At 50.5% G+C, this 14739-nt stretch overlaps 1 protein-coding gene across 1 annotated transcript in view; it reads left to right on the top strand.

The window, feature by feature from the left end:
• ARL8B (ADP ribosylation factor like GTPase 8B) overlaps nucleotides 1-8030 on the top strand; it is a 36537-nt gene extending 28507 nt beyond the window's left edge. Inside the window, exons 5-7 of the mRNA XM_036266837.1 lie at nucleotides 1905-1972; nucleotides 2254-2324; nucleotides 7150-8030. Coding sequence (XP_036122730.1) covers nucleotides 1905-1972; nucleotides 2254-2324; nucleotides 7150-7199 — 189 coding nt within the window. The 3' untranslated portion in view covers nucleotides 7200-8030. The remainder of the gene's footprint in view (nucleotides 1-1904; nucleotides 1973-2253; nucleotides 2325-7149) is intronic.
• Nucleotides 8031-14739: the final 6709 nt, after the last annotated feature.

Genomic DNA, 14739 nt, shown 5'->3' with positions numbered 1-14739 from the left:
ACAGAAAACTTCCCTAACTTGGTGAAAGAAACAGATATACAAGTCCAGAAAGCACAGAGTTCCAAACAAGAGGCCCACACTAAGACACATCATCATCAAAATGCCAAAGGTTAAAGACAAAGATAGAATCTTTTTTTTTTTTTCACATTAATGGAAAATTTATTGCATCAGAAAGAAAATGAATTCCCATATACTATGAACTTCATTCAGTAAAATTAATTGAAGAAACTAATTACTCAAAAACAAAGAATGGCCTTTGGGGAACTCCACTGCCTACAAGGATTTAATGGTCAAAGCTTGTCTGGATTATTATCATGAATTAAAGTAATGAGAGGATGAAGACATTGTTAACAGAAGAGAAGCTGTCCTGAAACGCTAACATTGCCATTTCGGCCAGATGACGAGAAATCAGTGTCCAGGTAAAACGTCCAGCTCGAGCTCTTCCAGAGAAGAATTGCCCGTATTTACGGGGTAGCTTGTCCCAGAGCAGACGCTTGTGTTACTCAGGAACCAGCCAGGTTCCAGTCTCTAAGTTTTTCTCTCCAGTCTCCAGTTCAGGTGCTGGCGCTAATTAGTCCAACCTTCTTGGGTTTAGGAACCCCTTCTCCACACTTGCCTAGAACAGATGTCAGGCAGGCTCAGCTGAGTACCCTGCTTAGGGTCTCAGAAGGCCAAAATCAAGGGGTCAGCTGGTCTGGGCCCTCCTCTGGACACTGGGGCGGAATCCATTTCTAGGCCCATGAGGTTGTTAGCAAAATTCAGTTCTCTGTAGTTATAGGGCTGAGGCCCTCATTTCTTGGCTGGCCTTTAGTCAGTCTCCTAGTTTCTCGAGGCAGTCTAGTTTGCTCTGCTCACGTCCCCAGAACCTGTAGATCAGCGGAATGCTGCACTCCCCTGCCTCCGGACCTCTGGCTGCCCCCACCTCCCCAAAGATAGAACCTTAAAAGCAGAAAGAGAAAAGCAATTAGTTACCTACAAAGGAGCTATCATACCATAAGACTGTCAGTCGATTGCTCTAAAGAAACTGCAGGCCAGAAAGGAGTGGGAAGAGATACTCAAAGTTATGAAAAGCAAGAACCTACAACCAAGATTACTCTGTCCTGCAAAGCTATGATTTAGAATCAATGGCTATAAAAGAGTTTCCCAGACAAGAAAAAGCTAAAGGAGTTCATCACCACCAACCCAGTATTATGAAATGTTGAAGGGTTTTCTTGAAGGAGAACAAAAATATGAACAGTAAAATGGCAGTAAAGACATATCTATCAACAATTGAATCTACAAACAAAATGTGAACAAGCAGAATAGAAACAGACTTATAGATACAGAGAACTTTTTGTTGCTTGTCAGATGGAAGGGGGTTGGGGGATGGTGATAAAGGTGAAGGAGTTAAGCACAAATTGTTTTTAGACTGATAAACCTCAAAGGAATGGGGGAGGGGAGGGCAAGAAGAGAGAAACCGAAGAACTTCTATGCATATGTGCATAACCAGTGGACACAAACAGTAGTGTGGGGAAAGGGATTGGGGAGGGGGTCAGTGTAATACATTCGACAATAAAGGTAAGTTAAAAAAAAGAAATAGAATGCACACCACAGACTGAGAGTAGTTTAAGTCGGAATTGGGGCCATGTATTAAATAAAGGCATCTACATGGTGTAAGTCGAAACGAATACTAATCTGAATGATTAATGAGTGAGATAGGCCGCCAGTTACACAAAAATGCTTTACTATTATGGCGGGTGGCAACATTCTCTCTGTACCCGCAGGCCGACGCTCCAACCGCTGAGCCAAACCGGCCAGGGCAACATTCTCATTTCAGCATCTACATGGATGATACGATACATAGGATGTGCTTCTGTGACATTTTCTTATGTTACATTTACTCTCAATTTATTTTCTTTTTAAAGGTGCTAGTCCTTGGAAACAAGAGAGATCTTCCTAATGCCTTGGATGAGAAACAGCTCATTGAAAAAATGTAGGTCTTAAGAATGAATGATGGCGTTTTCGTTTTTTTAGATAGGTTCTAAATGCACTGTTTTGCCCACCACTTATTTAGCATCATTGCATTATTCAGTGATGATCTAGCCATGCTTTTAAGTAGATAAACTTGGCCTACAGAGAAGTGAATCCCTAACATTTTAGTAAAATAATGTCTTCTGCTTGGTAATAAAAGAACAAGTAAAATTGAGCAAAGAGTGATTAACTATGACAGCTGTTATAAGTACCGACTTATTTTCTTAACTCTGCTTCTTATAGGAACCTGTCTGCTATTCAGGATAGAGAAATTTGCTGCTATTCAATTTCTTGCAAAGAAAAGGATAATATAGGTAAGAAATGACAGGTGTTTTCAGAAGAATGGGTACCCCCTGGAAGGGGTATCTAATGATATTTCTGTCTGTTGTCCCCTTTCTGTTTAAGTGACTTCCTTTATGGAGTACTGTTGCTTTGACTCAGGAAAGAGGTGGATGTTATGCCTTTGATGACAAATGTCACATGCTGGGTCTGTTCTGCACTATTTAAAGAAGTAGATGCAGTAGAGACATGAAGTTAAACAAATGGGGTATCGATTTATTGTGTTAATTTTCACAGAACTAGTATTTAGCTGTGCTTTATAACAATGGCAATTATAATAATTCTTGAAATAAGACTTTACAAAAATTGCTCCATAGGCACTAAAACATTTGTTCATTTATGAAATCAGTATATTACTGCAGTATGTTATCACTCCATCAGAGTTATGAACCCAAAATACCCTTAATCTACATAATGTCTGTACTGATTTCCTAGGCCTGCCATAGCAAAGCACCACAAGCTGGGTGGCTGAAACAAACTCATTCTTTCAAGTTCAGGATGCTAGATGTCTGAAATCCAGGAGTGGGCAGGGCAGGGCAGGGCGTGCTCTCTGAAGGCTCGGGGTGGACCCTGGCCTTCCTAGCTGTGGTGGCTGCCAGCAGTCCTTGGCGCTCCTGGGCTTATAGAAGCATCACAAGTTTCTGCCTCGGCGTCCTGTGTTCCTGTGTGTCTGTTTCCTCTTCTTATAAGGACACATGTCATTGGATTAGAGCCCACCATAATCAGTGTGACCTCATTTTAACTAATTACATCTGCAAAGACCCTGTATCCAAATAAATCCTGAGGTTCCAGGTGGATGTGAATTTTTAGGGGGCACTGTTCAATCCAGAGTCCTAAAGAATAAGTATGGCCCTGGCCGGTTTGGTTCAGTGGTTGGAGCATTGGCACTCCCACTGAAGGGCTGCAGGTTCCATCCACGCCCCAGGTGGGGTCATGTGGGAGGCAGCAAATGAATGTGTCTCTCACATCTCTCTCTCCCAGTTCCTCCTCCTCCCTCCCTCCCTTCCTCCCCCCCCACTTCCTCCTCCTCCCTCCCTCCCTTCCTCCCCCCCCACTTCCTCCTCCTCCCTCCCTCCCTTCCTCCCCCCCACTTCCTCCTCCTCCCTCCCTCCCTTCCTCCCCCCCCACTTCCTCCTCCTCCCTCCCTCCCTTCCTCCCCCCCCACTTCCTCCTCCTCCCTCCCTCCCTTCCTCCCCCCGCCACTTCCTCCTCCTCCCTCCCTCCCTTCCACTCTATCTCAAAGTTAATGGAAAAGTATCCTCGGGTGAGGATTAACAAATAAATATGTATGGCTCAATTTTCATCTCTCAGCTAGTTAGTGAGATATTATTTAATAAACAAAAGTTCATTCAAATAAATGCCAAAATAGTGTGTTTTAAAGATATTCTGGCCCTGGCTGGTTTGGCTCAGCGGTTAGAGCGTTGCCCCACGGACCGAAGAGGAGCACGTTCAACTCAGGTCAAAAGCACATACCTAGGTTGCGGTTCTGTCCTGGCCCTGGTTGGAGTCGTGGGAGGCAACCAACCAACCAATGTGTCTATCTCATATTGATCTTCCTTTCTCTCTCTCCTCCTTCCCCTCCCCCTCTATCTGAAAATAAATGGAAAGATATCCTAGGGTGAGGATTAAAAAAACAAACGTGGCCCTGGCCGGTGTGGCTCCGTGGTTGAGCATCGACCCAGGCACCAAGAGGTCGCCAGTTTGATTCCCTGTCAGGGCACATGCCCAGGTTGTGGGCCCGATCTCCAGTGAGGGGCATGCAGGAGGCGGCTAGTCGACGTTCTCTCTCCCTCTCCCTTCCTCTCTCTGAAATCAATAAAGAAAAAAAAAAGACTACCCAAAGCAGGCTGAGCCCAGTACTTACGTTGTGCCTCCAAGAGAGCGTTTACTTCCACGCAGTGCTGCTTAGAAAGAGTTCCCCCAGGACACAGCTGGCATGTCTGGAGACATTTCGGGTTGTCATGAGAAGGGTGATTCTGACATCTAGTGGCAGAGACCAGGGACAGACACACTGCTCTAAACAGAACCTGCAGCAGAGCGCTGTCGGGCCAAAAGCCAGCAGTGGTGCAGCGGAGACACCCTGTTCTGCGCTCGCCCCAGCTCCCAGGACGGTGTGCTCGTCTGTGAATCCGTCACGCCCCACGTTAACTAGTTCAAGACTCGTAAAACAGTTTCTGAAATGAGAGAAAATATTCTTTGTTTTACCAACCACGACAAACAAGCCAGATATTTCCTGAGGGGGAAACCTCTCTGGGGCTAGTCTATGAAGCAGAGGTGAGAACTTGTGTAGTTTGCTTGCAGCTCCAGGGCCCGCAGGTGTGGGGCTGGGACTCCTGGTTCACGTGGAAGAGTCCAGTCCCAGGAAACCGCCCCGAACTAGGTTACACGCGCAGTCTGTAAACCAGATGCCTGCTTATCGAAACAAGAAATGCGGTAACAGCCAAAGTATTCATGTCAAAGCATCCTCCGTAATTTCAGCTTTTATAACAAATTTTAGTGTCAAATTTATCAGTTTACTAAATTGCTCCAAAAAGTGTGCATGGGTCATACATTATACTTCCCGCTTCCTGGTGCGGTGCAGGAAGTGCTTTGGTTTCCTTGGCGGTGTGTCCTCGACCACACAGAACAGATTGCTTCCAGGAGGGTGAGTGATCTTTGCAAAGATGGCTCACACTGTGGCCCCTTTTGTCATGAAAGATGACAATCTTTTTTTTAATCCTCACCTGTGGATATGTTTCCATTGATTTTAGAGAAAAGGGGGACAGACATCAGTGTGAGAGGGAAACATCAGTTGGTTGCCTCCCATATGCACCTCAACCAGGGATCGAACCCACAACCTAGGTGTGTACCCTGACTGAGACTGGAACTGGGACCTCTCAGTCCATGGGATGGCGCTCAGTCCACCGAGCCACCCCGGCCGGGCATGTCATTGTTGCGTTCTACATGCACCTCAGACGCCACCTGCAACAGCTGAAGTCTCCTGGTTTTTCAAGGCTATTCTTCCTTTCGTCACCGTGTCACTCAATAGCTCTGTGACTCTCATTCAGGCCAGAGGATTCTTTCTCACCCACTACATGTTAATCGGTCACCAACACCTGTCATACTACATCTTAATCACGCTTCCCATTTGCTGCCTCTCCATCCCCACGCCTTGGCTTGCTTGGGCCTTGGTGGCTCTCCATGGACGGTCTCTGTGCTGGCAGCCCTCCAAGCTGTCCTTTGGTTTTTTGTTGTTGTTTTTTTTTTTTATCCTCACCCGAGGACATTTTTCCATTTTTTGTTCAGATAGAGTGGGAGGGGGAGAGAGGAACAGAGAGAGAGAGAGAAACATTGACATGAAAGGGACACATCGAGTGGCTGACCCACACGACCGACCAGGGCTGGGGACAAACTGCAGCCGAGGTACATGCCCTTAGCGGGAACCGAACCCGGGTCTCTCAGGACCGCAGGCCGACACTCTCACCGCTGAGCCAAACCGGCCAGGGCCAAGCTGTCCTTTGACTGTGCTCAGTAAACCAGTACAGTTTCCCTGTTTATATTCCAGTAACTGTCCTTGGACTTGAGAATAAATTCTTAGAGTGCATACAAGGTTATCTAGCTCCCTTTAGCCCTACAGTTCTCACCTGAGAACAGTTTTGCTCCTGGGGGGACATTTGGCAGTGTCTGGAGATGTTAGTAGTTGTCACACTGGGCAGGTGATGGTGATAACAGCATCTAGTGGTAGAGGTCATGGATGCTGCAAAATATTCTGCTGTGCACAGGAAAGAGCTTCCCTTCCTCCCAGCAAAGAGTTAACCAGCCAAATGTCAGAATGTGGAGAAGCCCTGCTCCCCCTCCCCCGCCCCACGGCAGCCGCTGCTTATCACTTACACTCCACCCAGAGCCCCACGCTGTTTCTTTTGCCTGGCATTCTGTGGGGCAGCCCCCACCCCAGATGATTGCTGGTGTGTTTTCCGACTGCAATCCTAAAAGCTCCTCGAGGCCCAAGAGGGCTTCGCCCTGTCTGCAGCCTGGCACTCCCCTGCGCTTCCTGCCCCGCAGTGGCTTCCGGAGGAGTGGGAGACGCAGCTGTTCCTTGCACAGCGTCACGTTTGTTTATGTATTATTCATTTATTATGAATGTCCTCACCTGAGGGTATTGGGAGAGGGAGAGGGGGAATCATTGATGTGAGAGAGAGATCGATTGGTTGCCTCCCACATGACACTGACCAGGGTCGGGGATCGAACCGCAACTGAGGTATATGTCCTTGTCTGGAATTGAACCTGAGACTCTTTGGTCCTGAAGTCGACACTCTAACAGCTGAGTCAAGCCAGCCCATAGTTTCACTTTTATTGATTTTTTTTTTTTTTTTATCCTCACCCGAGGATATTTTTCCATATTTTGTACAGATAGAGTGGGAGGGAGAGAGAGGAAGGGAGAGAGAGAGAGAAACATCGACATGAAGGGACACATCGAGTGGCTGCCACCCGCACGACCCAACCAGGGCCGGGGACAAACTGCAACCGAAGTACGTGCCCTTAGCGGGAACCGAACCCCGGTCTCTCGGGACCACAGGCCGACGCTCTAACCGCTGAGCCAAACCGGCCAGGGCGATAGTTTCACTTTTAAATCAGACTCTGTTCTCATGATGCCTCCGATGGTCTTAAGGGCGAGGTAACAGGAACGACAATGTAGGTGCAGAAAAGCAGAGGACAGGTCCCAGCACTTGTGCTTTGAATTAGCTGCATTGTACATAGTCTCTCTGCTGCTTAGTTTCTTAGCTTTGGTGTCCTAATGCCTGTTTTTCCCTCTGTCTTTAGATATCACACTTCAGTGGCTTATTCAACATTCAAAATCTAGAAGAAGCTGAAAAGCTGAAGTCTTCCGGTCCTTCCTGGCTATACTCCTAGAATTACTGTCCGTTCCTCTGAAGTACTTCCCAGAATACGGTCCTTCCTAAACCCAAGAAATTGCCTTTTTCCGAGTTTCTTTCTCATGTGCACTGCTGAAGATGTGTAACCCTATCCTTCATAAAGATCCAATAGAGTTGTCATGACACAGTCAGCACACAGAAAGGCTTCTTACACATCCTTGTCTTAATGTGTGTAGAGCTTTTTAAAAAAACAACAACATACTTTTGACCATCTTCAACCAAGAAAATTGCATATTTCTGTCCTGGTCTTTCTGGGCCAGATTTTTATATTGGTTTTCAGTAAATGTCTATCTATGGTATTTCGTTTAGAGTCTAGTAGCTTAGCACTGATACTGACTTGATGCAGCATGACGTTTCTATTTGCCACCCACAGTATTTAGAAAACCTTTAGCCTGACTCGCGTGGGGCATAAACTGACGTTACATGTCCCACACATGCATGTGAAATGTGTAACTGCACCTTCGGAGTTTGAAAATGGCCTGCAGAGGTGAGCAGAGGTACCGGTGACTGCTGCGATTGGTCTTCACACTGGGGAGGTCGTGCGGGACGGGTTTCCAAGCCCCCGCTCTCAGAATGCGTCACCAGAGAGCAGCTGGGCACACGGGAGGAGCTGAGGAGTGCTGTTTTCTGTCTGTCCGCATCATACTTCTCTCTTTTTTTTAGCTGGTTCAACACTTTTTTAAGGGGTTGGGAATTGAAGATTTTCTCAAACGCTTTCATGAATTTAGAGCATTCCGGCCAATATAATAAAACATGTTAAGAATGTCAGATTTTGTTCTTTCTATCTCCAGTCATTGTGTCAGTATCCTGACTTTTTATATCCAGCCATAAAGTTGACTTTCAGCACAATGGATACTTATAAACAAAAAATTCCTATTTTTTTCTCTAATTGACGATGTAAGGCTTGGCACGCTTTTGCCTGGTGCCATTAGACATCTTGATTATTGTGACAACTCTGCACCTGCCTGCTTTATCTAACATAATCATGCAGAATGTCTGCAGGTGGTTGACCAGTCGTTCACAGAACTGAGGACCTGAGGCTGGCCACTGTCGGCTCTGTGTCACGGAGATGAAGACTTAAGATGACCCTGTTTGGCAGTGTAGTGATCTCCACACCCACAAAGGGATGCGTTCCTGCTGGTCCACGTGGGCCTCGTGGTTCCCACGCCACTGCCGTGGATGGAACGGGCTCGCCTGCTTCCGGGGTCCTCACTGGGAAGCAGCGCTCGTGGGGCTGCGTGTCCACGTGTGCCGAGACTCGGTCCCTTTACTGACACCAGCTCTAGTCTCTAGACGCCGTGGCCTTCCCCGGGTTCTGTGCGAAGTGCTGCCTGTGTCGCACGGACACTACTGGTTTTTCTCCAGCCACATTTTTATGAATAGAAACTCTCGGCTTTTAGAATTCTGTTCTGTACTCTCTGAAGCATGTTGCATACTCCCTGATGGGTGGACGGTTCTGTGAATCAAGGGGTAGTTAAACTTGCTGCTGTAGTTCAACACCATGGATGGTCGCTGTGAACCATCACAAAGAATGTGGCGATTTGCTTGTGCCTAACAGGAGGACTCGGAACTGGGATGTGTGACTCTGGGGGCCGCAAAGGTCCGCAGCCTGACCTGTAGCTAAACCTTAGTGTGTCTGTGTCTCTTCTCCGCTTTCAGCGTCTCAAGACCCAGACACCACCCACATCTTCCTGTGCGTTAACCTCTGCATGTGAAACATCACCTACTGAACTCTGTAAATACGTGAATTTTTTATTTAGGTGGATGCTTTTTTCGTCTGTTTACTGCTCTTCTCAGCTTTATTCAATAAACTTGCATTTTGAGGGTTGTATCGATGATTTTAACTTAAACTGTGTCCTGGTGGGAGGTGCCGACCTGGGGGGAGGGGATGGAAAGACAGTCCCTGTGAGCAGGGTCCGCAGACGTGTGCAGAGAAGCAGCCAGCTGAGCTCAAAGAACTGGCCTGTGGGCTGCAGAAGAAATAAACTGGTAAATAGCCACATGAGTGAGGTTGTGATTTTTTTTCAGGGTGGGTGCAGAAGATGCTCATACTTGTGAATCGCCGTGATGTGCCAAACTTAGGACTTTCAAAGTGGCAAGAGCTAGTTAATTATTTTATAACCCAGTTTTAAAAATCATAACAAAATTATTAGTAAGCTGAAATTGCAAGACATAGCTACTTTAATTCCAGAATGAAAAGATTTAAGTATTAAGCCCGGCTGGTGTAGTTCAGTGGTTGAGCGTGAGCCATGTACCAAGAGGTCACCGGTTCAATTCCCAGTGAGGGCACGTGCCCAGATTGTGGGCCTGATCCCCCATGGGGGGCATGCAGGAGGCGGCCCATGGATGTTCGCTCTCATCGGTGTTTCTCTCCCTCTTCCTCTCTAAAATCAAAAAGTTTTTTAATTGAGACTTCTAAATCCGTCCCTTGGATTCTGTCAAGTGAATTGGTTGCACTGGACTGGGGCCGCTTGAGGGCGCTCGTCCTCACGGAGGCACGGCCGCCTTCCGCATGCCCTCCCCGCCTCGGCAGCTCAGCGCCTGGGTATGGCGGAGGGAGACGGGGAGCGGGGAAGGCCGGTGCCTGCAGGAGGAGACGGGGAGCGGGGGGAGGCCAGTGCCTGCAGGAGGAGACGGGGAGCGGGGGGAGGCCAGTGCCTGCAGGAGGAGACGGGGAGCGGGGGGAGGCCAGTGCCTGCAGGGGGAGACGGGGAGCGGGGGGAGGCCAGTGCCTGCAGGAGGAGACGGGGAGCGGGGGGAGGCCAGTGCCTGCAGGGGGAGACGGGGAGCGGGGGGAGGCCAGTGCCTGCAGGAGGAGACGGGGAGCGGGGGGAGGCCAGTGCCTGCAGGGGGAGACGGGGAGCGGGGAAGGCCGGTGCCTGCAGGGGGAGAGGGGGAGCGGGGAGGCCAGTGCCTGCAGGGGGAGACGGGGAGCGGGGAAGGCCGGTGCCTGCAGGGGGAGACGGGGAGCGGGGAAGGCCGGTGCCTGCAGGAGGAGACGGGGAGCGGGGAAGGCCGGTGCCTGCAGGGGGAGAGGGGGAGCGGGGAGGCCAGTGCCTGCAGGAGGAGACGGGGAGCGGGGGGAGGCCAGTGCCTGCAGGAGGAGACGGGGAGCGGGGGGAGGCCAGTGCCTGCAGGGGGAGACGGGGAGCGGGGGGAGGCCAGTGCCTGCAGGAGGAGACGGGGAGCGGGGGGAGGCCAGTGCCTGCAGGGGGAGACGGGGAGCGGGGAAGGCCAGTGCCTGCAGGGGGAGACGGGGAGCGGGGAAGGCCGGTGCCTGCAGGAGGAGACGGGGAGCGGGTGAAGGCCGGTGCTGCAGGGGGAGACGGGGAGCGGGGAAGGCCGGTGCCTGCAGGAGGAGACGGGGGAGCGGGGGAAGGCCAGTGCCTGCAGGAGGAGACGGGGAGCGGGGGGAGGCCAGTGCCTGCAGGGGGAGACGGGGAGCGGGGGAAGGCCAGTGCCTGCAGGAGGAGACGGGGGAGCGGGGGAAGGCCAGTGCCTGCAGGAGGAGACGGGGAGCGGGGGGAGGCCAGTGCCTGCAGGGGGAGACGGGGAGCGGGGGAAGGCCAGTGCCTGCAGGAGGAGACGGGGGAGCGGGGGAAGGCCAGTGCCTGCAGGAGGAGACGGGGGAGCGGGGGAAGGCCAGTGCCTGCAGGAGGAGACGGGGAGCGGGGGGAGGCCAGTGCCTGCAGGGGGAGACGGGGAGCGGGGGAAGGCCAGTGCCTGCAGGAGGAGACGGGGAGCGGGGGGAGGCCAGTACCTGCAGGGGGAGACGGGGAGCGGGGAAGGCCGGTGCTGCAGGAGGAGACGGGGAGCGGGGAAGGCCGGTGCCTGCAGGGGGAGACGGGGAGCGGGGAAGGCCGGTGCCTGCAGGGGGAGACGGGGAGCGGGGAAGGCCGGTGCCTGCAGGAGGAGACGGGGAGCGGGGAAGGCCAGTGCCTGCAGGAGGAGACGGGGAGCGGGGAAGGCCAGTGCCTGCAGCCAGCACGGCGCCGCGCCATCCAGCTGCCCGAGGGATGCACCTGAACCGGGCTGCTGCAGGGAAACCACCCTGTGCAGAATTGGAAATATTTTTATTTGGTTGCAGACTTGGAAGGCGGTGCCCACAACAACGTGCATCGGGGAAGATACGTGAAGAGGAAGTGAGGCCAGCTCCAGCCTGGCCGACTTCCCGGCTGCGTGCCCCCCCAGATGTGCGCCCGGCCCGCTGCAGGTGTTTCCTGTTGATCAGTAAACACCCTCTGCGCGGCTTCTCTCTAACCTTCCGCGGGTCAGCAAACCGGGCTTGTGCGCCGGCTGCGGCTGGACGCTCCGAGGGAAGGGACGCGGGCCAGCGGCTCTGGGAGGGAGCGGGGGCTCTGCTCGAGCAGCGGCCGCTCCAGCAGCTGTCGGAATCCCAGAGCAGCGCGGGTTTGGGTAGCTCAGATTTCCCAGCAGGGGAGCAGGGACGGTCCTCCAGCCTCGTTTTCACTGGGGCGTCCCTAAGAGGAAGGGATGTGGAAGGGAAAGAAGTGTCGCTTGAAATGAGAGAATGTTTCTCCGCGGTTACTGGTTGTGTGACTTGCGAATTGCTGAGCCCCCCTCTGGCTCCGCAGTCTTCCAGGCTGTGAAGTGACACCCTGGTTTCCAATGCAAGTTCTTCCCCGATGGGCTGCGTTCCAGCCGCCTAGAGATGTGCACGATGGTGAATGAGGAGCCGAAAGCACCTACTTATCCTGGTCAATACGTTGTTGCTTGTTTCTTCCACACGAAAATAACCCGAAACAAAAGTTTACATTTTATAACTTCACGGTTTAACGTAAGGTCTGGAGATCACAGACTTTTTGCAAAATGATGCAATAACATTTTGTTTGAAGAAAATGCTATAAACACGGCTTATATTTTGAAAGCCATTTTTAAAAATCTTTTTATTTATGTTTATTGATGTTAGAGAGGAAGTCTGTTTCTCCCAGACTGCAGAAACATCAATGAGAGAGAACTTCCACTGGCCGCCTCCTACATGCCCCCCCTGGGGATCAGGTCCACAACCTGGGCATGTGCCTGGACCAGGAATTGAACTGGTGACCTCTTGGTGCAGGGTTGACGCCCAACCACTGAGCCACAGTGGCCGGGCGCCATTTAAAAATTTTAAAGCCCTGGCCAGTTTGGCTCAGCGGTTAGAGCATTGGCCCACGGACCAGAGAGTCCCGGGTTCAGTTCCAGCTAAGGGCACGTACCTCGGTTGCAGTTTGTCCCCAGCCCCAGTTGGGGTTGCGTGGGTGGCAACCATTCGATGTGTCTCTCTCACATCGATGTTTCTCTCTCTTCCTCCCTCTCTCCCTCCTGCTCTATCTGAAGATAAATGCAAACATATCCTTGGGTGAAGATAAAAAAATTAATTTAAAAAAATTTTAAAGCATTTCTCCCAGACTGCAGAATTGTACCTTGGTATGCAGTGTGGAAGAATATATACCAACTTGGGGGTAAATGGTGTAGAGCTAATGTTTAACACTTTATAGCTGCTGTTGCTAGGTTCTGCTAGAATTTATTTGGAGCTTGGAGGAACCTGGAGCAGTTTATAGAAGCTACTTCCTTTCCAAGTGATGAGGCGAGGGGGCAACAAAACCAACGTGTCCCCTTTGAACACAGGATGGGAAGTTGAACAGGAAGGATTGCTAATTATAGTATCTCCTCCATGCAGCTCTTCCATAACCCTCAGAAGGGTTCTAGACCCTCAGCTTTGTAAATCTGTCACTCTACATGCTATCTTGTGCCCACAGTTTAAGAGAGCCCATCGTTTCTAGTTTCCCGGCACGAGTTAGGTGTCTCCTTTTTCCGTTAGGTGTCTCCATTCTCCAGGGAGGAAGGAATTGCCACGACTTGCCGTAGTGCCAGCTAACAGGAAGGCCCCAGCTCTCCCCACTCTGCAAAGAGGGTTAGAATCTATGTAACTCCTACTTCTCTCTGGAAGCATCAGTGACCTCAGGGCACATGACACATGGGTGGTGAGGGTCAGTGTTTTGATCCTCACCTGGGGATATGTTGACTGATTTGGGGGCTGGGGGGAGAAAGAGAAACATTGGTTGGTTCCCTCCTGTTCATGCCCCAACCGGGGATCAACCTGGGTATGTTCCCTGATAGGGAATCAAACCCACAACCTTTTGGTGTACGGGCCGGCGCTTCAACCAACTGAGTCACGGGCCAAGGTGAACATCAGTTCTTGATAGGCAGTGGCTGCATTTAATTTAGTGGTTTAGTAGTGAGAAAGAAAGCTCACCACTTTTTTTATTTTTAGACAAGTTGATTTTTTTTTATCCTCACCCGAGGACATTTTTGCATTTATCTTCAGATAGAGCAGGAGGGAGAGAGGGAGAAAGGGAGAGAGAGAGACATCTATGTGAAAGAGACACATCGACTGGGTGCCACCCACACAACCCCAACCTGGGTCAGGGACAAACTGCAACCAAGGTACGTGCCCTTAGCAGGAACCGAACCTGGCCTCTCTGGTCTGCGGGCCGACGCTCTTTAACCGTTGAGCCAAACCAGCTAGGGCTGGACAAGTTGATTTTTTTTTTTTTTATCCTCACCTGAGGACATTTTTCCAATTTTTGTACAGATAGAGTGGGAGAGAGAGAGAGAGAGAGAGAGAGAAACATCGACGTGAAAGGGACACATCGAGTGGCTGCCACCTGCATGACCAACCAGGGTCGGGGACAAACTGCAACCGACAAGTTGATTTTTAATAGGTAAGTCACATAATTCAAAAATTGAAAATACATAAAAAGACATGAACGCTTGATCCCACCCATGACTGAGTAACCACACCTCCGCCACCACCCTGGCCTTGCAGGTAACCTTTATATCAATTTTTTATGTACCTTTCCAGTGTATTTATACAAAATATGAAAGGCAAATAATCGCTTTCTTACATGGAAGGTAGTGGCCGATTTGCACATGGCTTTTTCCCATCGCTGTGCCCTGGTGACCTTTCCACAGCGGTAGAGTTTGTTCCTCGTTCCTTTCACGACAGCAGGTCCCCACTTCATTGTCATGTGTGGTTTTCACTGGGATCCATTTAACTGGCACCAGCGATCGACATGCGGGTTGTTGATAAGCTGCTTTTATAAACCGCGCTACAGTGAATCGTGTACGTGAGGCAACTCGCAGCAGCAGGTGTGAGTCGGAGAAAGTGCATTTGCACTAAAGCTAGGTGTTGGCATTTGCCCTCCACGGGGTGTACCAGGTTTTATTTCTACCAGTCTCTGTCCTCTACTTTACCAACAGTGTGTTGACAAACATGGGTTTCTGCCCATGAAATATGTGGGAATGATAATGTACTATTCAATTTCAAACCAAATGTGCAATTTAGCTCTCTTACCGAGCTGAGGAAAAATAGTGCCTTAGTTCTAGAGTGGGCCCTGGCCAGTTTGGCTCAGCGGTTAGAGCGTCAGCCTGCGGTCCGGAGAGACCCGGGTTCGGTTCCCGCTAAGGGCATGTA

Source organism: Molossus molossus, unplaced genomic scaffold (assembly GCF_014108415.1).
Source record: "Molossus molossus isolate mMolMol1 unplaced genomic scaffold, mMolMol1.p scaffold_m16_p_18, whole genome shotgun sequence".
Taxonomy (NCBI): domain Eukaryota; kingdom Metazoa; phylum Chordata; class Mammalia; order Chiroptera; family Molossidae; genus Molossus; species Molossus molossus.
The sequence above is the reverse complement of the archived record's forward strand: the minus strand, read 5'-3'. Positions and strand labels throughout refer to the sequence as shown.